The sequence below is a fragment of the Carassius auratus genome, chromosome 9, assembly GCF_003368295.1.
Source record: "Carassius auratus strain Wakin chromosome 9, ASM336829v1, whole genome shotgun sequence".
Taxonomy (NCBI): domain Eukaryota; kingdom Metazoa; phylum Chordata; class Actinopteri; order Cypriniformes; family Cyprinidae; genus Carassius; species Carassius auratus.
Genome location: NC_039251.1, coordinates 11,164,873 through 11,192,255, shown reverse-complemented (window position 1 = coordinate 11,192,255; position 27,383 = coordinate 11,164,873). Strand labels below are relative to the sequence as shown.

Sequence of the window (27,383 nt, the reverse complement as noted above, 5' to 3'; positions counted from 1 at the left end):
GAAGCACTAAAATTACTAGGAAATAAATGAAGACTGATATAAAAAATTGATTAAACATAAATAGTCAAATAAAAAAGCTTAAAAATTACAAAAGCACATAACAGAATGACTAAAACTTATGCTAAATTAAAAACAAAGACTAAAAATAAGAAGAAAAATAAAAGCAAACTGAATAAAGGCCTACTAAACTCTACAATAGTAGCCTACATAAATCTAACTAAATGCGTATTGTTGTTTATTTTTAAACCTTTGACTGCGGATTAAGACCGGAGTAATCGAACACAAAATTGACTCCATTTAGACAATTTCAACTTTGAAATAGCTTTTAATGTTGTTTTTGTGTATTTAACGACTTTGTTTGTCATTTAGCTTTCTACATTTTAAATTGTAATTGATAAATGAGTAACGTTAAATTAAAATATCATGACCCATCATGCACTCTGAAACTGTTAGTCTGGTCTGGGTTACACGGAGCTTGACGAAGCCCACCGAATTTGAAACCGAAAACATTAGCTTAGCTCAATGCTAGATTAGCAGACCAAGTATTAACCAAAACCATCAATTTAACACAATAAGCCACAAAAACATGGGAAAGTTATTTGCTCTTATACCCGTTTTAGCACTTTTGTGTGCTTCCTGGCAAAGTGCAGAAGGAAACAAAGGCTATTTATACGCAGGTAAATGATTTGAGCCATATGCTAAACAGACTAAAGCATAAACGAACATAACTAACATTTCAAAACAGTTACATCGTGTATAGATGTTGTTCGACATATCTTTATCTATGAGATTTTGAATTCAATAAAACCACCAGGTGTAGTTAAACTATTCTTTATTTGTGTTGTGAACATACGTTATATGAGCTGGACATAAATATGTAATTTATGTGACGTTAAAGTTACTTATACTTACTTTTCAGACCTGTAAAGTTAATGCTTTCTACAGAGGGGCCTTGTTATTATGTAAAATTAGTTATATAAGTGTTACATAAGTTTTTTTTTTTTTTTTTTAAAAAGACTAACGTTAACGTTTTAAGGAAATAGTTCGTGGTATTTGGTTTTCCGGTCTTTTTTTAAATGTTAGAATAAGCAATATGGATAACAGTTTAAGTCTCTGAGATTTTCAGCATCCAGACAACAATAACCACACATAACTGGTTTGTCTGCATGTGTATGCAATCTTATCATGGTTCTTGTAACCTGATTTCTGACTGAGCATCTGTAAAGGTTTTTCATATCAGTTCCATATATATATATATATATATATATATATATATATATATATATATATATATATATATATATATATATATATATATATATATATATATATTATGACTAATGAAGCCTTTTTTTAGGCCCTGTAGTACTTTTATGGGGTCTGTTTTGTTCTCACTTGTGTCCAGTTTATGTCCATGATGAAAACAGTGTGAGAAGTGATTGCACTGGATGATAACAAGTTAGTCAATAAAAAAACTTTTTATACTGAATACTAATGAAAATGAACATAACTCTCCCAAGTAAAATACTGCTGAACTTTATTACAAAAAACAAAACAAAAACAAAACTGTGAGCTATAAAAAAAGATACTATACTTTTTAAATATTAATTAGGCATATACCTTGATCAATCATGTTAGTTCACAGTGCATTAGCTAATGATAAGAGATATAACTTTAAAATTGATAAATGTATCAATAAATGTTGCAACAATGAACAATGCTTTCACAGTATTTATTAACCTTAATGTTACAAAAAGACTATTTTTGGTAAAGTGTTACCATTTCATATAAATCCAAACAGTCATGCCTTTATACGGTCATCTTTATCTACACAAAAGTCATAGCATTGAAGAACAAATAAAATAGATACGCTTATAGTTTTAGTGTTTTATTTTGTATGTTTTTCAAATAAATTATACATTTTTATTATTTATTTAATTATTAGCTTACCATCATCAACTAACAGATCTCCTGCAGTAACAGTTCACTTATAATCCCCAGATTGGGAAACCCTGCTGTAAATGAAGAACATACATTGTGTGACTTAAAACTGTTGGATAGAAGTAGCCACGCATAAGCATGTCAGGTTTTTATGAAGTGAGGATGTTGCAGTTGTATTAGTTCAGTGATTAAGATGAATTTAGTCTGTGGGCAGAAGCTCTTCAGGAGCCAGTTGGTCTTGTTCTGGGATGCTTTTGTACTGTTTTAGATATGGAAAAGAAGAAACGGATGATGGGGATTGTTAAATCAAAGCAGAGGAGTTACTCTGATCCTTTCTTGATTCTGACAGATTGCACCTATGTGAAGGGAGACAGTGCCCACGACTATTCTGGGAGTCGCTGCTTCTGTTACAGCCCTGGTACAGTAATCAAATGGAAGGACATCTGGTCCACCTTCAAGGTAATAATTTAAATTCATTTTTTTATTGGAACAACATAGGGTAAATAATAAAGTAAATAATGCCAAAAAAAAAAAAAATATTTGGGTTAACTCCCTTGAAATTGAATGCTGACAAAACACAACTTGTTGTTCGCAGGTCAACGTGACAAGTGATAATGACGTCTTTGCCGTGTTCCCGGTGGAGATGGGAAATTGCCACCATCCAGATGATCTTCTGACAGTTATTAACTGCTTTGTTGAACACTACTGGCCGTCCAGTATCCGAAGGGGGAAGTCTTTGGACATTCCTCTAGTTGATGAAGATGTCTGCTTCATGACCAAGTCGCCTAGAAGCAATACTGAGTATACATTACACATCTCCAACAAAAGTGAGCCAGAAAGCCACTCACACTTTATTCTTACAAAGACTAGTTTGGCAATGAATCACAATCGTGTTCTTTTTACAGGGTTAAATAGAATGTGCTTCCTGCTTTTTGTGTGTGGGCTGGTGCTGTTTTTCGGAGCGGGAAATGTATGCAGGTAAGTGGCAATTTAGTTCTAGTTTAGATGTTCTCATCGAGAGAATATCTGCAGTAGAATGTCAGATTTAATTCTGATCAAGGTTTTCTTTTCTTTTTTTGCAAACGAATTACACCACCTTAAACTGGGATAAGATAAAGTAGTTTAATATAAAAATGACTTTTTATATTTTAGGAATTGTTCACCTAAAAAATTAAGGCATTTTCTGAAGAATCTTTATTCAGCCTTTTTTTTTTAATAGAGACCATAGTAAAATTGGTCTTCTGAAGTAATATTTTGGGTATCTTTTGATGCCTGCCTGTGCTGTCTGGATAAGGGATATTCAGTTCGGTACATTATTTAAAATTGATAAAGCCTTTATTAAAGTGGTTCTCAACTAGGGGGATGCACACTACAAAGAGTGCTGCAAGATGTCTTAAAATCAATGCTGTCAAACGATTAATCGCGATTAATCGCATCCAAAATAAAAGTTTTTGTTTGCATTATATATTTGTGTGTACTGTGTATATTATGTTTATATAAAGACACACACATACAGCATGTAGTTTGAAAATATTTACATTTGTATATATATTTATATAATTTATATTATATATAAATACATTTAATATATAAACATGCATGTGTGTTATGTTTATATAAACATACATACAGTACACACACACATAATATATAAACAAAAACTTTCATTTTGTATGTGATTAATCGCGATTAATCATTTGACAGCACTACTTAAAATATATTTTTATTTTAAAAGCTTTCAAAACAAGCTTTAAACCATTGGTCTCAAACTCAATTTGAGGCCCCTGGAGGGCCACAGCTCTGCACAGTTTTGCTCCAACTCTAATCAAACACACCTGATCCAGCTAATCAAGGTCTTCAGGGTTACTAGAAACTTACTAGAAACTACTAGAAACAAAAAGGTGTGATTTGGAGCTGGTTGGAGCTAAACTCTGCAGAGCTGTGGCCCTCCAGGAATTGAGTTTGAGACCACTGCTTTAAACTAAATAAACAGCTAAACAATTAAACAACAAAAATAGGGTCAGTATTATTTTGATTATTTTTAATTATTTTAATTCATGACCATTTCAGTTCTTTTCTTTTTGCAGTTTAAAATAAATTAAATGTATTTATCTTTAAATATGCTCTTGAACAGTGGGGGGCATTGCAGTTAAATGTAATAATTGTTTGCTGAAAATCTGCCTGTCTACCAATGCTTTGAAGTCCCAGCTGTATTAACATTGAAATCAGTGTGCATTCCACACATGATTTGATGACAAAAAGGCAATGGGTTTCATGTGTGTTGTAACTAGGGAAGATTTTTCTTGAATAAGCTAAATTTCAGGGATTTTTCTAATGCGAAAAATATGTGGAATACGTTTATATAGCTTTTACAGTGCTTTTTTGAAGCTTGACAGCTGTGGTCACTTAAAATTGATATTTAATTCATTTGTGGTTTTAACTTAAAACACATTATTCTAACCTTCTGACTCTTCTTGTTTTCAAGGAGTCCACTGTTCTTCTACACAACTGGCGTTATACTAGGAGTCATCGCCACATTTGTTTTCCTGACGCTCGTGCTCCGAAACTTCGTACCAACGGTGTGTACCTTGATCATGATCACACAGTAATACATATTTCCTCACACTGATCAAACATGTTGGATAAGTAGTATGAGTTTAAGCCTGTCAAGGCTGTCATTTTTCTGCCGATGAGATTAAAGATAAAGGGAGGTGGAGACTCACTCCTCCACACAAACATCCTCAGTCATGTACATCATCGTAAGGATTTATAAAAAAGAAAAAAACAGTGCTGTTCAATCAACTACAGAATGATTGGCAGCTCACAGTTTTAGGGCAGGTCAGAAGGTCAAACACATTCACTAAGGCTCTGTTTCCCCCACGCAGCGAGGGCTGTTCCTGGTGTTGTTGGGCGCTGGCTCTGGTCTGTCCTACATGGGGATCCAGAGGGTGTTAAATGAATGGGATGACATTGTGACTGATCACTGGATGGAATTACTGGGTAACTAGGCAACCTTTTACTGTTACAACTCATCTTGCCCTGTTTTTCCTTTGCAATCATCTCATCAGCTAATTACATCAGACAGTAAGCCTTCGCTAATGTTAATAAATGGTCTTTCAAATGTTCCTCTTGTACAGTTTTGTGTTTCAGTTGAATGCCACGTCTTGTCTGTTAATTAGCTTGATGTGTTCTTTACACAATAGAATAATTCCTGTACATGTCATTTAGACAGATTATCCTTCTACACACTCTCGCTGCATGTTTCATCAGCTGAAGTGCTTGCATTAGTACATGCCAGCATCACATAGTAACAGTCGAGAGCAGATTGAGATTCACCTTTTGTATCGTATATCTTGGCTCCGTTAGTGTTCTAATATGAGGGCCAAGTATTTTGAATCCTGAAATGACTGCCTCTTGACTGCTCAATAGACTCTATTCTCTGCCAAATCAATTTCCCTCTTCAAGCACTCGCAGTATGTAAATGCATCTTTGTTTGAATGCGAGAACCACAGGCATATTAAGATTAAGGGAAAGAAGCCACAGTGCTGCTGGAACATTGATTTCTGTGCCTAAAACAAAAAGGCTCTGGGAGGATTACAGCCACAGTGAATGTCTGCTTTCTTGGCCCTTTTATTTCCTCTTTTTTTTTTTTTTCTTCTTTGTTTTCTCAGATCAGTCAAAAAAGCATTTTGTGATGTACTGTCAAAAGGGTGATTTTTGTTTTTAAGAGCTAAAAGAGCTATCTGTTTATAATAGAGTGAATTCTCTTCAATTAATTATAGTGAGTAAATAATGACACAGTACATTAGTATAACCAATATTGTTACATTTATGTATCACCCTTGTTCTTTGGATTGTATAAACGAGAATTTGGCAATCCATTGTTGCAGCAATAACCCATAATGTTTGCATTCAGTGAGTGTAGTAAGCTTGGCAAATATACCCCATGACATCCACTATTTTATATTGATGTCACAGTCAATAATGCACGTTTTAGCAAGATTAAAAAGATTGCAACGTGACACTAGGTTGTTTCAGTGTGTATAGTTCTATTGTGACTGTCGTAAATTGAGTGTTGTATGTACGTATTATTTATTTTGCTTTATGGGCTGTTCATGACAGGCAAGCTCAGGCAGGCTGCTTTATTCTGACACAAATTGGGTGTGCTTTTTTAATTGTTACCTTACTACATAAAATGGTATGGTGCTGTATGAATGCATGCATGTGCAGAGAGGTCAATAATACCAAACTTGACATTTTAAAAATGATATTGACATTTTCTCTTTTCTCTTTCTCTGCAGTTTATGTGCTCATATCTGGCTTATTTAGCTTTGCTGTGTGCTATAAACATGGGCCCATCACCAACAAACACACCCTCAACTTTATGACGTGGTGTATGCAAGTAGTGGGCATGGTTATGGTGTACTATGGGATCACATTCCCCCCTGCCTGCTATGTACTGATCATGTTCCTGTTGTGCTGGAAGATTCTGCCCTTGGCCTGGAGCCTTCTGGTGTGGATGTGCAGGTAAGAAAAGCACCACAAACTGTGTAACAGGAGACAAATTTTTAGGGCAGGGCTTTTCCCCATCCAATTTAATTCAAAAACTGATCATCGTTACTTGCCGATATGAAGCCAGGAGGTTGGAGAAAGGATTAAAAAGGGCTGGTGACACTATACTTTTTGTTCCATTGACTTCCATTCCTGGAAATTTGCATGAGACAGAAGCAAATTATGCAAATTAAGCTGCGCACCAATGTTTAGGTTTGGTGAACTCTGCCCTCCGAATTCGTATGATGTGAAAACATGGTGTAACCAATAGTAGATTGATAAGTCATAGCATGACGTCTAAGCTGAATAAAAAAAATGGATCTTTAAATCTATAAAAATGCAGCGTTGCATTACAGTGGATTAGATTACATAATTCTTCATTTTGGATGTGTAACAATGAATTCTCTTAAAAAAAAAAAAAAAAAAGACAATGAAAAAAAAAGTCTAGTGTGACCACAGTTTAAGGAGGATTCATAATGTCAGCCAAATTAGAAAAATCCACAGATATTGGCGTCAAACGTCACACACAAAATCTTCAGTCTTCTTTTTTTGTTTGGTGCAAATAATGTGCAGAGATGAATTGCACACAAAAAGACATGCATTAATAAAAATAAATATTGTAATTTTGAGTTCATGCTGACTAAGTCTAAGATGGAAAATGAAAGCTAATCATAAGCTGAAATAAACCTTTGAACAGGTAAAATAGGCCTATGTAATCATAAAAATGTGCTTGTTTTAACTTTGACTTTCCGCCTTCAGTCTCTTTTTCTCACTCCTGGGCTTGTTCTGGAGGAAGAAACGGCCCAAGCTCAGGCTACTACTGACTGATGAGGAATACAGAGAGCAGGGAGAGGTCCACACCAGAGCCTCTTTGGATGAATTACGGGAGCACTGTAACAGGCCTGGCTTTCCTGCATGGGACACTGTGTTGAGACTCCGATCACCACATAGGTATTTATATTTTGTATTCATCAAAATATGCGTATGTACAAAGGTCATCCCATGTTATTTTAATGATGTTCCTCACCAGTTGTTTTCTGCCTCTTTCAGTTATGCAGAGTTTCTCCGCAGTGGTAGCCACATCACCCAAGAGGAGCTTCAGAATCATGAGAATCAGTATGGGCTTGGCGGGGCATACTACGAAAACTTGCTCTTTAACAGCAGCTCCAGCGACACCCAGTCGCACAGAGGAGAAGCAGAGGACAATAGCGAAGACGAGCTGGAGAGAAACAGTCCTCCAACCCAAAATAACATCCCCAGTCCTGATGTATTCACTCCAGCTGTCTGCCCGTATCCCCCCGCCACCTACACCCCTCAGCCAGAACCCATGGATCCAGAAGACCAGGATTTCTTTTAAAATTGTCCTTCTGTCTGTAGGTTGAGTGATTTTATGTTATTTTAATAGGGACTTTTTGAATTGCAAAATATTTTAGGAAGGAATGACTCTAAGGAACATTAGTAGGTCCATAAGGATGGTAAAAATAATCTTTTGCTCGCATTTGCTTTTAATGATCTCTTTCAGAAGATGTGGGTTGTTATATTTTTTTTAGAAGGAATTCGTATTCTACTACCCAGGTGATGTAGAGCTGGGAATAACACTGTATTGTACATACTGTATGTTAATAGATAGGGACTGTGCTGCTCTCAGGTATATCAGATCATCAGGACATCATTGCAATCATTAATACATTTCCCTCAAATGCTCAAGACAATGACTCAACACATACAGTACCACGGCTGTTATGTTATTTAAGGAAACCGTGCCCTCTAGTGTTGGTTAAAGAAACAGTTCCCTTATAAGTATCTTGTTGTTTACTCGTCCCCATTTTAATATAAACCTCTACATCTACCTCTGAACAAGTAGAGGACGTTTAGCAGAATCTACAAATTATCATATAGTGAAACTAAACGCGTTTCTAAAACCTCCAAAACGGACATCAAAGCATGTTCGTGGCTTACGCGTTCTGTTCCATGTCTTCTGACGTCATATGATAGAATAGCAGAACGTGTTACTATTAAATAACAACTTACGTTTATTTATCACATAAAGCAATCCTAGTGGCTGTTCAAGGAAAATTTGTTTTTACATTCCACTTTTTCATGTTTTGTTTTTAATGTAAATATGAACTAGCTTACACGTTTGACCATTCGAGTTTACTTTTCGCGCCTTTTTTTAAGTACATACGGGAAGAGAGTGATCTGAAATGTGGTGCTCAATTTGTGGAGGCATTCCATTCACGCAGAATGAGCTTTTGCGCGGGGTTTCTTTTGCTTTTCTGTAGAAACATGCGCTAGAGTGAAGCGTTTTGACCCTTTTAATTTTTTTTATTTTTATTCATTTGTCCCTTGTGGCTTTAGAAGACATGGAAAATAGAGCAACATGACTAATTTTATGGTCCTTTTCTGTCATTTTTGGAGCTCACAAATGATAAAATTATAGGTAACCTGAACGGACATTGTAATCAAAAAGCTTCTGCTTTTACGCACAATTGTTGCGTTCTTCTAAGAACCTTTTTCATTGGCAAAATGTATTCCCCCCAGAACCTGCGTTTTTGGGAGAATACAAAGGTTTTGTGGACGAATGCAATTTCTTTGACTGCACAAAATCACTAAAATACCCAACCCCCCTCCCATCTGATACATTTATTTTTCTATCACCATAACCTTTAGTGCAGGGAGCCAATACTAGTCTTGGAGGGCCGATATCAGATTGGATGGTGCATCAACTCGTGCTGGTTTACGTATCTGCCTATGCTGCCATTTCAATTCTTTCCTTTTTATTGAACTTTTATCTTGAAGAATGTATGTTTTTATAAACATTTCAAGTTTTTACAGTCTTTTATATTGCCATCTAATTTAATTAAAAAAGACAAATGGCTCAATTCTCAACCAGAATATTGTATTGTTTCGTCATATGAAAACATAAGCAGAGGTCACTTATACACGAAGCTGAGAAGGCAGATGGTTTCAGACACCATAGTGCAAATCAATACTTTTTTATGGTTTGTAATCGCTACTATTTTATGCATAGTTTTATGGATATGACTGCATATATTTAACAGAACAGAGCATGGCTTTTACATATTTTATACAGAGTAGATGTTTTTATATTTCAATTTGGTCACAAGAAATGAAGCACAATCAGCAAAATAACAAAGAATGCAAAGCAACTATGCTTCTCTATTGCAGTATCAAGTCCCATGTATATTATGTTGAAGCACCTCAGCTGTTAGATTATAAGCATTAGACGCTCTGTAATGTGCAGATCTCCTCAGAGGCACTGACCTTCAAACATTCTTTACAGAGACTTGCAGGCCCTTTGTGAGTAAGGCAAGACATCTACTGTGGCAGTGCAAAGCATATTGATTTTATCGCCTCGGAAAACAAATCCTTCGCTAATATAGAATACCTGTAGGTCAACATAATATTTTTTGGTCCAAAGTCAGCTGTCACCTTTCACACCCCATAACATGATTCTAAATCATAAGGCTATATCCCAAAGAGGTTCAGTTGATTTTGGATTGTGGAGGCTGCTGTTTGGAGTGCCCTGGCAATGGTGCGGAGTTCTCTACTGGTTCGTTTGTCCCTGCGGATGGAGACAGTTCTTCCACAGGTCGGACAGGATGTGTGTTTAGAGGAATGAATGCATTGGTAGTAGGTCCTTGGGAGAGATATTCTGCTGGACTTAATATATCGGGTTGCGATGATGTGGATTCATCAGCAGGTGGCATCACAGAGGTTTGCTCATTTGTCTCCTACAAGAAGAGAACATAAAGGTTAAACATGCAAAATATATGACAGAAGTAAGGTACACTTTATTTGTTAAAGAGTGTGCTAGAGTGCTTTTTAAAACATTTTACCCCAAAATGTAAACAATATGTACTTTTTTTTTTCAATTTTATGATGAGATTTTTCACATTTTCTTTCTCAATTCTCATTTTCTTAATGCATAAGAAGGTTTTTATTTTTTATTTTAATAATATTTAATTCTCTATAGGGTTAATGATACATTTTTATTTTAACAAATATAAAGGCAGTATAACAAAAGCATAAAGCTTTTTAAAGCATAAATCCAAAAATATAAAAAAGTTAAAAAAACTGGTTCTAAAAATAATTTTTATAATATTTCTTCCTCAATTATCATTACATTATACCTAGATGTAACCTTTTTCATTTATTCTTATGAAAAAAGACTAAAGAAATAATACTGTATTTTTTTAAATAAAAATAAAAATAAGTTATTACTATGATGCATTAATACTTAATCATGTAAATAATTTTTAAATCAAACTTTGAGAACATGTGGTATAAATATATCACCAAAAATATGATATTTTAGGGTGAAATATGACCTAGACAGGTTTTTGGACATATTTCAAGAGACTTCCCAACCAAGCATTTGTTTGAATTCAAATATGAGGACACAAAGTAGCTGAAGCACAGAAGTGTGTTTAAGAAAAGACAAACAAAACTGACAACAGAAAAGCATCTATTTTTGCTAAGATGTGTGTTAAACAATGGTGTTAGTAAGACTTACATAAATTATCTAAGAATACATTAAGAATGAGAGAGGAAATGCAATACCAGACTGTGACAGGACTGCATGCAGTTTTGTGTACAAAAATCAAAGTGCGAAGTGCATGGGTTTTTTCTCACCTTTCCCCTGAGAAAATGACAGCATGAATGCAAAGAGAAAGATTGAACAATTCAGTAAAGAGTTTTAAAATATAATTTTGAAATAATGAAATTGGTTTTCACAATAATTACACACCAAAAAGCCAAGATGACAAATTAATAGATATAAACAAGAAAATTAGTAATGAATGTTATTAAAAAGCAAGAGTGAAACTTTCACCACCTCCTTACGTCCACATCCCAAATCACAAAGGGTGCCACCCTACCTGCGGGGCTTGACTTTCACCACAGGCCTTGTTCTTTGACAAAGCAACCATATCTCTGATCTGATAGAGGGCGAAAGCGATGGTGACCCAGGGGGAAGCAGACACCACCCAGGGCGGCTTGTTGACATCTTCTTGCTCTTCCTGATGCCTGGTTTTCTTTGGAGGCGTCTTTGATTCGAGGTTTGGCTGAGATGCCGATTGGTTCTGGACTAAGTCAATAGTGGCGATAGGCACTGGGCTGGAGGGAACTGGGATGTTCTCAGCCAACATCGAGCCCTCTGTAAAAGAGCACAAAGACGTAATCAATAAGCTGTCGCAGGTTTCACTGCAGCAAAATGACCTTTTTATTGTTAAACAACAGGATGAAACATACTTTTATCCTCGTTCTGACCTAACAGCCACTGTATCAGAGAGAAGATGAGTAATGTGACTAGAGAGGCCATTCCGAGGCCTCTGAAGGTTTCTGCAGCACCTAAACAGGAAGTTTGCAAGATGAAAAGCTTGAAACTGTGAGCTGAAAGTCATTCACACTGAAAAGCACAATCTGAAAGTTATGCTTGATATATGTATATTCAGCAGGGGGTCCAAAAGACTGAGAATTTTTTAATATATAAATGTTATAATACTCTATACATATTTTATATATAACAAATTATCTCTGTGATGGCAAAGCTAATTTACTCCAGTCTTAAGAAAATCATTGCTCTTTCAGAAATCATTCTAAAATGCTTTTTTTTTTTTTTTGCTGCTAAATATTATTGTAGAAATGGTGACATTTTGTTCAGAATTCAGGATGAAAATGAAAATAATTTATTTGAAAAACATTTTTACTTTTGATCAATTTAATGCATCCTTGCTGAATAAAAAGATTAATTATTTTCCCTTTACTCACCCCAAAATTAATTGCCGCATCAAAAAACTATTATCAACACTGATAATAACAAATGTTTCTTGAGGACCAAATCAGCTGTGGAATGATTTCTGAAGGATCACGTCTATCTATATCTAAAGTGTATATATATATATATATATATATATATATATATATATATATATATATATATATATATATATATATATATATATATATATATATAAAATATTTTTAATTGTGATATTATTTTACAATTTTACTGTTTTTATTGTATTTTTTGTCAAATAAGTTTTAAGTAAGATATTTAAAAATGAAATAAGAATTTATACAAATTTAATTTAAAAACAAACAAAATCAAATTCACTTTAACTACAAGAGTCTGAATCTTTGTAACTGTGTCTAAATATAAAACAGCATCAAAGCATGCATGAGGCACAAGTGTGGAATGTCTGTGATGTCACATGGTCTTTGTTGATGTCATACCGAAGAAGTTGACAAAAACCCCTCCCAGCATGGCTCCACAGCCTCTCCCCAGCCCCAGGTGCAGCCCCTGCAGGATGCCCTGAGCCGACGTGCGCAGAGCTGGAGGAACAGCAGCGCTCAAATATGAGATGCATGCCGCCCAGACGGCTGCATGTGTCAAACCTGCACGACACATCAACATAAATAAACACTTGTGCATCTGCTTGAATGGAGAAACATTTATAATACATATGACCACAACAATAAGACAACATTTGCAGTTGATAAATAAACAAATATGAATTTAATGTTGAAAAGCAGCTCTATACAGACACTACGTAATATGACTGCTACACAAGACCATTAAAAGTTCATCAGGAACCAAATGCAAAAGCAAAATAGGAACAACAAACAATAACCAAAAATAATTTTTTTTTGCAGAGAGTCAGCAGTAGAACACGCTATTTTAGGCTGTCATAATAGTAAAAGTGAATTATCTATTAAAATACTTTATATATTAACTATATAGTTATGCCTGTTTTGTATAATTTAGTGCATTTAATTTACAAATGAAATGTACTTCGTTTTATGTGATTATTTATTAACTTAGTAAATGTATCTTTTGGTTTGCCTGTATTGACTTATATAACAAGAACATTCATTTAAAATGGAACTGTAAACAGCTTAACGTTGTGCCTAACAACTTCCTTTAATACGTTTTTTGTTGTATTGGATTGGTCTCACACTGTATTTTCATATTATTCAAATTATTCTTTAGAACTTATAAAACTTATGAAATAATCAGTCTTAAACACTATTTTACACTATCAGTTTTTGAAGAAAACAATTTTTAATTAGTCTCTTCGGCTCACCGAGCCTGCTTTTATTTGATCTAAAGCCAAGCAAAAACTAATATTTTGAAATATTTTTTACTATTTGAAAAAACTGTTTTCTATTTGAATACATTTTAAAATGTCATTTATTCCTGTGAGTTTTTTAGCATCCACCCATGTGAGGTGGGAACAGGGTCATCCTGTACGCTGTCAATAGTCAACACAGTCGCAGGGCAATAGTGGCTGAAGCAGCTAAACAGGCTTTTAAACCTGCTTAGAAAGTTTCAAAGGTCTTTTAATAATTGTGCTTTCCACAGAAACAGAAGAGTTCACTCTTCTAAGAACTGATGTTGAAAGATGTATTGTAGACGTTGACTGATATGTGTTTTTCTCTTGCCGATGCTGATATTTAGAAATCAGGGCAGCCAATGGCCGATATATGATGCAGATTTTTTGCCTGATTTTCCTATCTTTTCCCCCCTTCATTTCATAAAAGAGAGTTTAAGTAAATGTTTATTTACAAGGTACAAGACAGTAATAGTAGTAGTAGCCTCATTCATAGTATTAATACATGGGTCAAAAATTAAGCACCTTCTCAAAACTATTTGTTTTGTTTATATTTGCTGACAAATACCAGTGTTTCCCACAGAAATGCTAATTCATTCTCTGCCAGCAGGAGGCACTGTTGGAGCAGGAGAAATAGTGGTTTCCCTGGTAACGGCTGTAATCAAATAAGCTCTAAACAAGAATGACATCAAAGCTTTTCTGAAGACGGTCAGTTCTTTTCAAAGATAACATTCATATGAAAACACCTGCGCTGTATTATAATTTTGAAACGTTTTCTACATTTCTTTGTACATTTCTTTATTTCCAATTGTAACAGTGATGGCATTCCATACTCCGTTCATTCAATGAAATATAAGCCTTTTCTTTTTTTTTCTATTATTTATTTTGTTGACACTATGGCCATTTGACTTCTAGCAGTGTCCAGTATTTCCCATACATTTGTGGTAGCTCGTCACAATTTCAAAACTGAGCGCCACAAATAACTCAATGTATGAGAAACACTGGACACTGCTAGAAGTCAAATGGCCAAAGTGATAACAAAAATAAAAAAGTTCACACATATCAAACAGCCTGCTGCTCATTAATGCTTAAGAGTGCACTGGCAAAGAGCAATGACATTGTGGAGGCTGTTGTTGGACCCACAGACATATTTTATGAGGTAAGTTAACGTGCACATTATTATAAGCCCAGGACTTTCGTCTGAAATTTTTCTACTTTTACGTGCAAATGACTGAATTATGAATACGATAAGCACAGTTGGTAACAATTCTAGCAGGATAACCTGATAGCACACATACATCTCAGAGACGTCTATTTGACGTCTGCATTTTAATCTGAAAGATTTATTTTTTACAGGCCATGCTCATTTACAATACGTCCATGGGATGTTTTCTATCAGATGTCAAATAGATGTCTATTACATGTCTTTAAGATGTTCTAAGATGATTTAGAATGTATATAAGAGTGACATCTTACAGACGTCTGCCAGAAGTTTGTACACGGCAGCTGCTTTCCAGATCAAGTGATCTTTAATAGACATCTTGTAGACGTACGTGTGCTATCTTAAACGTTGTCTCAGCCTCAGACATCACGCCCACGGACCGATGGCTGAACATCTGATGCATATGACGCACAAAAGTGTAAACACTTCAGGAGTTTCGAAGTCGTCATCGGATTGTTTGAATCATACAGGATTTCTAGGACATGTACGGTATGTGTCGCGTTCTTTAAAGATCTTTTAAATGCTGGAGTTTGAAAACATTTTAAAGAAACATGTTGGTGTGTTATTGTGACGGCATTTCCACGCCCCGAAGCGTGACGCTGAAATGTAACGAACTGTGATTGGTTGTTTGACATCTCGGTCAAGCGGCGTCATGGGTGGGCCTTGGCCAATGAAAGCTGCCATGGATTCCAGACCTTACCGTCAGTCTGAGGGTCTGGCTATGCAAGACTAGGTAAAATGTAATTATGCTTTCAAATCAGTCGGTTTTGCCCTGCCATCATTAGCTGAAGCTAACAGTTGCCAACTCTCGTGAGACAAACAAGCATCCGAAGCTTCAACGACAATCCCAAAACAAGCCCAATACTTTTTGATGATTTATTAACATGAATATTTTTAATTCCCAATAAATGAGCCTGCAACAAATTAAACTGAAACTACGACATATGACAAACATGATGGGCTGAATATTTGATGAATTAGCTTTGCTACAACACTTAAATTATTGCACTAATTGGCCTTTAACTGTGAGCAGACAGTGTCAATCAATGCATTGGAGAATATGGCAAACATAAATGTAAAGAAACTAAGTTGCTTGTCAGATTTTCAGAACAAGCAACCATATTTTATGGAGTGGCTCCATCTCACGCAGCCAGAGGGAGAGAGATTCTCCAGTACAGCTGCCTGCAGACGTGCCTGCCTATAAATCAGGCTAGCTTGCAGCATAATCGGTCGATGCAGATTAATTAAAAATGGTCAAAAATCGGCCTGATTAATTGGTCAATCTCAATTGTATTGTTACATCTCTAGTCTCCTAAGTATCAGTAACATGTGTCTTTTAGCTTTGAAATAAAAACAGCATTGCTTAAACCTCTCCGTTTATTTCTTAACTGTAACTGTGTGATTTCAACAGCATATCTGATGTGCAATAAGCTGTCAGATATACTTCAAAAATAGCTAAATCATGTCCTTAGATGATCTCGATGTCAGCTGTGGTCACTCAAGAACACAGCCTACCAATCCAAACTCCACTTCCTGTTTGATAAGGCCAGTTGAGCAACACGAAAAACCCTGATTTCTCACCTTGAAGCACTTCCATGGGTAAAACTATCCATGCATTCTCTAGGTAGGAGATGTAGAGATAGCGTGCGGTGTTACAGGCCAGTCCGATATAAAGGACTCTAAAAAGAAAGAACACACAATCATGCATTACTTAAAAGTCATATTTAATTCATGCACGTGAAACAATGCTTTCTGTACAATGAAAATGTCACACTGGGTGTAGCTAAACCCGTTTGATTTATAAAGCCTATTGTAGTTAAGGCTGGGTGTTGCATTTGCTGGTGATGTCAGTCTCTATTCTGACGCCCGAATGAATGACTCACTCTGTCTTATGTAAGGGCTGTGAGCGTGACCGCACAAGATCTCGCCAGTGCTAATCAACAAACACTGAAGCTCCAACAGGAAAAAAACAACGTTAATGTCATTAATGCCAGTTTATTTTGAATGTTGTTTCCTGGAAAACCGTTCTCTGCTACTGGCATCACTAAGCATAAATTATAGTCTGCATATATTTTCTAGCAATTTTTAATTAAAACATCAAAACTTAGGTGACATCTCCAAACATTCAGTTTGCTTAAAACCCGCCCCTTTTTATGATCACCTGCAAGCTCAGATTGATAATAAAAATAAGGAATAAAAAAGTTTTTTCTTTTCCAATAATCCTTTTAACTGGGATGTACAGTACGTCAAATTACAGAAGAAAGGTCTGTTGCTACTTTCGTTTCAACGTAACTTTGAATAGAATAAAGATGGTTTCCAAACAGGTTTCCTAACACTCTCCCCGTCTGCCATTGGTTGAACAAATACATAGCCCCACCCCAAACTCACACCACTGGTTGAGTCAGTGTTGCTGTTGTCAGACTTGTCAGGAAGCTTGACAGACCAATGTTTTTCTTACAGTTGTGCTGAATTTACTACTAAATTACATTAAATGAGCTATAAAAAATGAAAACCTAGCAAATTGTTTTCAGAATTATAACCAACAATCTGTGTAACCGGAATGAACATCCAAATACAGAAGAAACATACAGAAATCAGAACACTAATTAAAATAATGATTGTTTCCAAATCCATCATTTTTTAAACAAACACATAGGCACACCCCAATCTCACGCCACTGGTAAAGTCAGCATCGCTGCTGTCGGGCTGGTCAGGAAGCTCAAATAGAGCAATGTTTTTTCCACAGTGTTTACTAGGGATGTCAAATTTCGATTATTTCCATGATCGATCGTCGTTTAAATTAACGATCAATTAATCGATTAATCGTTAACCATAATACTGCAAAATGCGTCTATTGCAGGCACGCAGTCAGCGGTATGACAGGATGTGCAAAAGCCACACACAAAACGCTTTCTCACTTGAATTAAAGAGGTTTTAGTCTGAATAAAATGCTAGTAGCAGGATTATAAAATGAATAGATGCGATTATGATCATTTGATAAAATGAAGAGAGCGCGCCATACTTTTGAGGTCATTTTACTTTGTTGACAGTTTCCAATCCCGCACGGAGAACGCTGAACGCGCCTCTTGAAATGGTTTTGTGGTGCTCGTTGTTGTATTTTAAAGCACAATTGCAATGTTTTCAACTGATATTATTGTATTTAAAATAAAATTATCCGAAATGTGGAGCGCGTGTGACTGCGCTGCACATTAAGTGAACTACATCGGCGCTGCTGCACCAAAACACACTGTTGCTCACATTAATTTGATCCTGCTGGATTCTGTCCTAGAAAATGTCAGATTTTTTAAAATCCGGCATACAGCGCATTAGATCGTGACAGTGCATGCGTGCACACGAGGATGAGCGAGCGCGACTTTGGCTAGATTTATTTGGAGGTTATTGCTCATGTCTCATTCGGCACAAATCGAAATGTTTCCATATTCGCAATGTATTTGAATGTTAAACTATTATTTATAATGTAAACTAGGCTTGTACTTAACACGCATTCGCATATAGACGGAAAAGATCATCCTATGAGCAAAAACGTCCTTGGCATAACAGCAGAGTGGACCGGTATACTACGGTCTATTTAAACTGACCAGTGTAACCTTTTAAATGTTTATTTGACTATTTTATTTTGATAATGAACAGACTGCGATGTAAGTTTGAATCGCTAGAATATACGTGTGCAGCAGGCTCCGGGGCGATCGAAACAGCTGAGACAGAAGAAAAATATATATATTTTCCGCAAGTCTTTACTTTCATTTGTGCACACTCACAATAAAAACAGAAGATTTGTGCTCTTGTAAAATAAAGCAAACAAACAGAATGCGTTGTCATCCTTTTTTTTTTTTTTTTTTTTTTTTTTTTTTTTTTGTGAACTTATGGAGCGCCCACACTTCTGTTTTAAATCCGTTAATCTTAATTATTTAAGTCGGATATATTTCGCATAGCCTATTTAAAAAAAAAAAAAAAAAAAAAAAAACATGAAAACAAATTGTTATTTTTATGTTGGGCCTATTACTTAGTAGGCTATAAATTTTCCTTAAAGCATCCCATTTTGTCCCAGGGCTTAGAACCTGTGCCCTAGTCAGGTCCATGCAGAAACTTGTGAACGATGCTCGGCGTCACCGTTTAGTGACAGCAGTGATAGCTCCAGGAATGTGTCGGTCACAGCGCCTATTAATCGCTGTTTTGAATCCAGCAATTATTTATTTAGAAATGATAAGATCTGATTATGACAAGTGTGGTATAAAAGCTTTGTTTATTAGAGGAATAATAGGTTAACTGGAAAATGTTAGACCATGCTTTTGGACCCCATAGTCTTCATTTACGCGGCTTTGTTCTGGTTTGCCGGTTGGTCACGAATTTCCACAAATTCAGTATATTTAGGCATTGTTTCTTTTCCTAAATCTTCATAGTCTAACCCTCTAATTTCCCAGGTTTATTTTATTATCTTTCGCTTTTAATAACTGTTTTCGCATCTCTTACTGTGGTAAACATGGGAAGGGAAATTGAAGATTTCATGAATTAAGAATTCGTTCGATTTATTAATTTGTTCCCTTATTTCACTTAAATCATGGGTTATTTAGGGAACAAAATTAATGAAACATGGACAATTGCCACATTAATAATTCGTAGGAATGAATTAACAAGTTGTAGGAATGAATAGACTACCTGTCCTGTCACTGTGTCCTGCAGCCCTGCAAAGCGCACGATATAAAACAGTTATCTGATGAAATGATTAGTAACTACATTTCTATTGCATTTAATGTTGAACAACTTTTATGTTGTTTCTATTTTAATGTACTTTAAAGTTTAAATCACATTAAAAGCTTAATTTGTACATTGTGAATGAATGATGATGCTTTTATATATCGTCACCGTCACTCACAGCCGCTCGCACGTGTTGAGTGCGCATGAGCCGCACGCAGCCCAACATTGAATCGGTTAACCGACCATCGACAGCCTTAATCGATTGCATCTCTTATCGACAATTAATCGATCATCGATTAATCGTTGACATCCCTAGTGTTTACACATTTTTGTCAAAATCAACCTACTAATGGCTTACTTATAGTTGTGTGCATTTTAAGCATAATAACACCAAAAAACTATACAAAATTTTAAACAGGAGCTTTTAAACTGCTTTCTCCATGCAGCTACACGCAAAAAGCAGCTCTGGGAGATGCAAATGTTGACTCTACGAACTGCAGAGAACATTTCACTGTGCACTGTTTTGGCTCCACCACACCCTTTGCCTTTAGAAAGCTTTAGAATCGATCCACAAAAGAAGCATGCTCAGTGGATCAATGCTGTAAAGCCTAGACAATGTGTGATGGGGCTAATGGCAGGATAAAGTTACAGGCCTCTCCGCAGTCATGACTGAAAATAGGCCACTTAACAAAGACTACAGAGACAAAACCGAAGGTATCACACGGATGAACAAATCATCTACTGATTTCAAAATGTAGAATACCAGAATTTATTCATTTATATTCTACGAACTATGAAAATGTAGCAAATTATTTTATACTTATATAAAACTTTATATATAAAATGTTATTCAGTAAATCTCATCACATCTAGTCACGCTGTGAAATTTGAAGTAAATATTGTGAGATAAGTCACATTATGAAATATAAAGAAACAATTTTGATATATAAAATAGCACTGTGAGATAGATCAAATAAAATCAAATTGAGATAAAAAAAAAAAATTACCCTGTGAGAGAAATCCCTATTGTGAGATATAATCGGTTTATGAGCTATCAACTAATGGCACAAGCATTTCTGCCAGCTTCAACACCTCAAATCCATTAGATTTTATTATTATTATTATTTTTTGTACAAATTGAAATGCTCAGTGTGGTAAACCAGAAAATATATTTTGTATTGAGCTGCAGCTCTGTTATGCAGAACAATTACAATGCCCGCAGATGCAGGTTGCAGCTTTTCACAAAACAGCATCTGGCGACAGACATAACAGTTTCAGGGTTTTTTAAGGGTTCTGTATCACAAAACATCTGCTAAATGCTACCAGTTAACGGCATTAAAAATGCAAAGACTGAGCCACCATTACAACTTGAGCTATCTTAACGTGATTCATCTTGTTCGCTCGGATGAGCCGTTGCTCTGGGAAATACCACACACTTGAGAAATACCACAAAGCAGATTGAGGATGTGAGCAGACCTTTCCATCTGCCTGTTTACCAGGGCCCACATACACATGGTAAACATCCTGAAAAGGGTGGCCTGCATCTTGGTTGTACATTGTGTGCCAAGGCTAGGCAGTGCCCATTTAGAGCTTAGCCAAAGTCAACAGTATTTACTGAGACACATTCAACAAATCTGAGTGAGCCTAATGTACACCACTTTGCAACAAATATGCCAGTCTATATGTGTTAACAAAGACATGGCACAAGAAATAATTGCATTTACATCGCTTTTGGCCAGATGTTCTTTGTCGTATTCTCATAAAATATTAAGCAACCAGGATATGGTAACCATTAGATGAAGGCGGTGCTTGGGCACAGGTCCAAAATACATGAACTACCATATTGGCTCTGCCCATACAAAAATTTGCTCAACACTAAACCCTGATCATATATGAGTGTTTAGCTTTCGTGAACTTCAGAGGCCACCGGTCTATGATATAGACAGACAATGCATAGTAGATTGTTCATCTGAATATCATATCATCTGTAAATCATTTAAAACCCAAGCAATATTTTAAAGCAATCAGAATGTATTGACAACATCAGGAAAAATATGCCTTTCCATGCACTTTAAACTAAACTTAAAATTCGTAAAATAAAAGCTAATTTGAAATTGAAATAAATACTACAAATATAAATAACGCTATTATTTATATAACTATAAATAATAAATAATAAAAAATACTGCTTCCAAAGATGTTTTCTTCATGGCTGTGGCAACCAATAGATTTTTACTGACACTTCCTATTTAATATATATTAATATATTTTCTGGTAAAACTGCAACCAAGCTGTTCATTCATCCTGGCCAATTTCTTAATTAAGCTATGTTTTGCTTGGGTATGGTTTAAAGAAAAAACAATAACTGGCAATAAACAAGGGTGTTGTTCACAATGACAGTGGAATCTTCATAGGCGTCTTATGGGTTCACACAGGATGCATTCTTAAGAACAACGTAAAAAGATGGGGCTAAAAGGAAGCACAACATGATGCACCAGTTAAAGACATCACCTAATGCATGTTTACATCGAAAAATAATTAAAAGCAGCAGAAAAGAACACAAAAATGGTTTCTGTGTGAACCGGCTCTCATCTATCGGGTGGAAAAACATGGTCTGCACTTTCATTAGTCGACGCTGCTCATTTGCATTCAAATATGCTCGTGTGCACAATTGTCTACTTAATTGCTCAACGGTCTACTCTCACTGAAACTGACTGACTCTTGGTTTCAGTGTGAATGTCCCAAATTACAGGAAAAGCCTCAGTAAACAACTTACATTGGAAGTGAACTAAACAGACACAGAAGTGGTAAGTGGTTATCCTACTTTGTCTAGCATATGCAAACCCGCCTTTAAACAAATCCAATAAGACTTCTAATTTATATCCCTAAATTAATATTCATAATTAAAGCCCCTACATTCCACATAAAAAACTTTTAATACAAGTGCAGTTTAGTATAAAATATGCCATATATTTCACATAATTAAGTTCCCACCTGATGTGTCCAACAAGCTCAATGAGTTTGTGGCTGATGAAATAAGCGGCCAGCTCAGACACGTGACTGAGCACTGAGCAGATGCCAAAGAGAGTGGTGGTGCCCTTCAGGTCCTCCAGATGCCAGAAGAGGAAGGTGAACACGAAACCGTAACCAAACCCCATGAACCAGGCCACAAAGAGAACCGTACCATACCGGACGCCACAAATGATCCGGAAGAGATCTTTGAAGGGAAAATGTTGCGGGTTGCTCTCTGGGCACACGGGTGCATCATCCGTGCTGGACTCTGGAGACGAGACTTCCTGCACGACTTGAGGTATTTCCACATCCCCCTTCTTGTCCCGTTCCTCGTCTGACTGATAAACCCTGTTGTCAAAGTGGAACTGCGTTGCCACTATCAGTGCTGAGGTCATCAGGACTCCAAAAACAATGAACGCGATTTGGTAGTTCTTGTAGTCGGGCAGGACACAACCCGAGCCCTGGATGATGATTGTGATGTGCGTGTGGTCAATCCAAATGCCCACCGACAACATAGCGATACCCCAACCCAGAGATCCCCACATTCTCTGGAGTCCGTAACGATCTCGGTGTTGTCCCAAGTACTGAAGAGTGATGGTGTCCACAATGGTCACAGCCGGGGCGCTGAAGAACTCACCAATGATAATGACCAAGAGGATCAAGAGAAATATAGTATCTACTTGTTCCTTATTAAAGACTATAAAATAGTCACTGAGTTTGGCAGTAGTAGCTTGTGTTTCAGTTGTCGAGGTAGATTTTGACGTTACTGTCGAGGGACGGGGCGACGTTGTTGTAGAGTTAGACAGCATAGTAATGCCGACAGGATTCTCAGTGGAGTTTCCAGAGGGAGTGCTTGTGGTATTTACATTTACACTTCGAATGTATCTAGAATGAGGTCCATATGCTGCTAATATTGGCCGAGAAAGCGGAGGAGCAGAGTACACATCCTCCATCAAGTATCTTCTTTGTCTGGTATGGTTACCAGTTTGCGTATTGTTTGTAAAATTGCTTGGTGTCCCAACAGTAGGGTCCTTACTGACACAGGTCATAGCTGCTGGCTTGACAAAGCCGATACCGCAGTTGAAGACCACCCAGCAGAGTACAGAAAACAGTAACACCACCTTCCCTTTCTTGAAGCGGTCCGCCACTACTCCCCAGAAAGGCGCACTGCAGAACTCTATAAAATAACGGATCCCAACTAGCAGGCCACTTTGGCTGGGTGTCATTCCCAGCTGCTTGTAGTACACAGCAAGCAGGGGGTGTAAAGAGCCATATGCGGAGTAAAAGAAGAAGTAGAAGACCTTGGAAATCAAGAGGTGATTGTCTATTCGTGCACAGCACCTCTCTGTGCAGTCCATATTCTGAGAGGGCTGAGAAGGGTGTGTGTCAGTGGGGGAAGTTGGTGCTGTTTGACCGGACGGTGTAGTGTTTGCCACCTGCCCCAGGGACAGAGTGTTAAATGGTTCAGACAGAACATATTTCCTTTTTTGGTCCTCCTCGTCATCCGTAAGGATGGCCACCCGATCACTCGCCATTTCTGTGAGATAGACATAAACATCATTTAAGGACACTGGATAATATCTTTACATTGTAGCTTTAACTAGCAAGTTTCAAATGTTGGGGCATAGCCATTTGGTCAAGATTTGGCTGTTTTTTGCGGGACATTTAGTTGGTAAATCGAATATCATTACCTTGAAGAACCAAAAAAATATATTTTCCATTGACAGACGTAAAATACTGAGAGCAAAATATTTCCAAGTTTTACAGTACACATTTTGATGTTTCATGGGATATTTTTTTTTCTTTTCTACTGTCATCATATTATATGACCTTGAAGAGGTTGAGACATTGTTGCTCAGCCAATATGCATTGTCATGATGCCATTTTTCCTGCAGATCTGATTAGGTAACTTGCATTTATGGGTCAGGTGATTGGCTCAATAAATACATAAATAAATAAATAGAAATAACCAAAAAAACAAAAAAACAATCCTATGCAATGTGTCCATCAACAAAGATAGCCAATTTATAAACACATATACATATGGGATCATAATGTTCATAATGCAATTTTCATTGAGCATAATAGGCTATTATCTAAAATAATCTAATTATCTATAATTCTAAAAATAAAAACGGTAGAAAAATAAACTTCAAGTATGTTTTCTTTGTGATATCAAAGCCTGTAAATCAGACTACAGTATTTTGTGTTAAAGTTGTCTATTTTTCTATTCACCCATGCTAATAATTTGCATATCACTGTCTACATAGTTCATAAGAATACTGGTACATTTCAGTGTTAAATATTAAGTACGCTATTGCATATTTTTGTGCATTGAACAATTCTGATACAGTCATCAGTCACTCCATGTCCAGTGAAGCAAAAAGTAAAAGTTTTTTTTTTTTTTTACTGATTCTAAATCCAATTTTACATAAGAATGCAGCACACCTTTTGTCATCAAATAGGATGAAACCAAATCAATTCAGCAACTGCCCTCGACTAACAATAATAAAGATTTGTATTTTCATAATTACACATCTAGTTCATATAATGTTGAATATCAGGTAGTATTAGTAAAAACTACATTCCTAGGAACACAATTAAGAGGTGGAGATCACTGGGCTGTGGAATGAAGTACAGTCAACATTCAAAAACAGCAACATCATAATAAACTTCACAGGGTGTAGTCCCTTCTGAAAATGAGTAGCCTAGCCTGTATTAACACTGCATATTGCACAAACACAATGACTACATGTAGTAACAAACACAACTGATTTATTGTACAATGTTTCAGTATAAAGCAGCCAAGCGGTGTGGCTCACTTACCCGGTTGTTGTGAGGAAGTTTATGTTATTTCACCGTCTGGCGTTGAAGGAGGACGATCCCTTCAACAGAATGCTCTCTCCGTTCAGTCATCATTTTATTACCATCCTGGATTTTTGCTCACTATTAACTATCCTCAAACAGCGATGTATTCCGGTAGAGGAAAGGAGCAGGTTTATCGTATGGCCGTTTTCATCCGACCTGACGTCAGTCTCTCACCTGCTCGTGATGTGCGCAGTGGCTGTGTGTTTGTGGCACTGCCTTCATTTCCACTGATGTCATAAGCAACTGTGACGCCCCGTTTCGGTCTTCAGTTCCTGAAATTCTGTTTTAGATTTACCTTTTTTCCTCTTATAGTATTTGCCCAAGAGCAGATGTCATGTCTAAGATCAGTCAAATGATGAAGATGTCTAGAATTTTTAATGAATCAAAAGGCTGTAGTATAGTTACAATTAACTTCTGGGGGGGGGGGGGGGGGGGGGTAAAATACTTCTCTTGAACTACTTATTTTATTATTTTAATATTTGATTTCTCTTTTTAATAATATTTATTCCTGGTTAGAAATGATAGCAAACCCATTTATTTTGAACAGCGAACTCATGTAACAAACCAGCTGCAGAGATTGTGATAAAACAGCGACATCTACTGGTGCTCAATAAAGTTCAAAATAAATAAAATAAATGAAAAACTGACAGCATCAAACTTGAACGCATAGATTTAGGCTATAATAAATATTACATTACAATGCAATACAGTATATAAAAGCATTTAACTGCAGCTTTAAGGAAATGTTCCACTACAAAAAATGAAAGACAAGCCGTTCTAGGACCCAAATCTGTGAGCCATTTTGTTATCTGTTAATTTTCATGAACAGCCCGAAATTGATTCTCTAGAATGAATCCAACCTGGTCTCACAGAATTCCGTGAAATGTCCACGGGTCCTTAACTCAAAATCCGTGAAGCCATCACGGAATTGCCCCAAATTCCGTGACCCGGCCACGGATATTTCTCCAACGCAAGTCAATGACACTGACCTCCCGTGGTCCACACACGGATACCCGTTCCAATGACGGAGTACAGAACTCGCTGAACGGACGTGCTTTCTCATTTGGAAACGCAACATTTGAAGTATTTGTTTCTTTTCCAATATCAAATGCCATAATGACATTAACCAGACAGCTGTTGTAGTTATTGCATTGTCCTGTCATCATAAAAATTACGTTTGTTTCAGTTACAAAAGTCCCGTGATGGCACGGACCTCCACAACCTGACCTCACTCACTTTTTTAGGAACTTACAAGCTTTTCGTCGACACTGTTGCAATGGCATGTAATTAACTTGGCATTTTTTCTCGTCCTGTCATCATAAAATCCAGTTTGATGGCGTTTTACACACATTTTGGCTATAGTCAGAACTAAAATCTGTGATAGGAGCACGGAGTGAGTCTGTGCTTAGATCACGGATAACTCTAACGCAAGTCAATGGCACTCATCTTCCGTGGTCCGTACACGGATCGTTTCAGTGATGGAGTACAGACCTCACTCAATGGACGTGCTATCTCATCTGGAAACGCAACATTTGAAGTATTTATTTTTTTCAACACCAAATACCATGACCAACCTGACTGTTATTGTAACTATTGCATTGTCCTGCCATCATATAGATTCACTTTGATTCTGTTAGCCTAACTAAAATCTGTGATACGAGCACGGAGTGAGTCTGTGCTGAGATCACGGATAACTCTAACGCAAGTCAATGACACTCTTCTTCCGTGGTCCACACACGGAAACCCAGTCTCACGGCAGTTCGTGATTTTGTCACGTAATTTAATCTATTTATTCGTGGCAGGCACACGTTTATTTCCTTATTTTCATGATTGCAGCACGTTTTTTTAAACTAATGCATTTCAACTGGAGGCATCTTTCGTGCATCAGCACAATATTTTCTGATTAATTATTATTATTATTATTTAATTTTTCACAG

At 36.5% G+C, this 27,383-nt stretch overlaps 2 protein-coding genes across 4 annotated transcripts; one reads left to right on the top strand and one right to left on the bottom strand.

Annotated features, from left to right (window-relative positions):
- The first annotated feature begins 586 nt into the window (after positions 1 to 586).
- Positions 587 to 9,381, top strand: nemp2 (nuclear envelope integral membrane protein 2). Its single transcript, XM_026271413.1, has 9 exons — positions 587 to 677; positions 2,291 to 2,400; positions 2,537 to 2,768; positions 2,847 to 2,919; positions 4,427 to 4,520; positions 4,827 to 4,941; positions 6,243 to 6,468; positions 7,252 to 7,443; positions 7,543 to 9,381. Exons 1-9 carry the CDS (start codon positions 587 to 589, stop codon positions 7,847 to 7,849), a joined length of 1,440 nt encoding a protein of 479 aa, XP_026127198.1. The 3' UTR covers positions 7,850 to 9,381.
- LOC113108349 (major facilitator superfamily domain-containing protein 6-B-like) lies at positions 9,378 to 25,661 on the bottom strand. 3 transcript variants are annotated; one of them, XM_026271412.1, is made up of 8 exons: positions 25,405 to 25,661; positions 22,561 to 24,115; positions 16,432 to 16,529; positions 12,751 to 12,912; positions 11,767 to 11,865; positions 11,394 to 11,671; positions 11,149 to 11,155; positions 10,108 to 10,247 (listed from the first exon to the last, which is right to left on the bottom strand). In XM_026271412.1, exons 2-8 carry the CDS (start codon positions 24,111 to 24,113, stop codon positions 10,237 to 10,239), a joined length of 2,208 nt encoding a protein of 735 aa, XP_026127197.1. In that variant the 5' UTR covers positions 24,114 to 24,115; positions 25,405 to 25,661; the 3' UTR covers positions 10,108 to 10,236. The 3 variants fall into 3 exon arrangements, with proteins under 3 accessions (XP_026127195.1, XP_026127197.1, XP_026127196.1); XM_026271410.1 differs by lacking the exon at positions 11,149 to 11,155 and having other exon boundaries at positions 9,378 to 10,247; positions 25,405 to 25,660; XM_026271411.1 differs by lacking the exon at positions 10,108 to 10,247 and having other exon boundaries at positions 10,602 to 11,155.
- Positions 25,662 to 27,383: the final 1,722 nt, after the last annotated feature.

Excerpts from the sequence above, each read along its gene's own strand:
- nemp2 (XM_026271413.1), top strand. The coding sequence starts at position 587 with ATGGGAAAGTTATTTGCTCTTATACCCGTTTTAGCACTTTTGTGTGCT. Across the intron at positions 4,521-4,826 it reads TCCGAAACTTCGTACCAACG|CGAGGGCTGTTCCTGGTGTT; the intron begins GTGTGTACCTTG and ends TCCCCCACGCAG. Across the intron at positions 6,469-7,251 it reads CTTCTGGTGTGGATGTGCAG|TCTCTTTTTCTCACTCCTGG; the intron begins GTAAGAAAAGCA and ends TTCCGCCTTCAG.
- LOC113108349 (XM_026271410.1), bottom strand. The coding sequence starts at position 24,113 with ATGGCGAGTGATCGGGTGGCCATCCTTACGGATGACGAGGAGGACCAA. Across the intron at positions 11,866-12,750 it reads GGTTTTTGTCAACTTCTTCG|GTGCTGCAGAAACCTTCAGA; the intron begins GTATGACATCAA and ends CTTCCTGTTTAG. Across the intron at positions 11,672-11,766 it reads AGGTCAGAACGAGGATAAAA|AGGGCTCGATGTTGGCTGAG; the intron begins GTATGTTTCATC and ends GCTCTTTTACAG.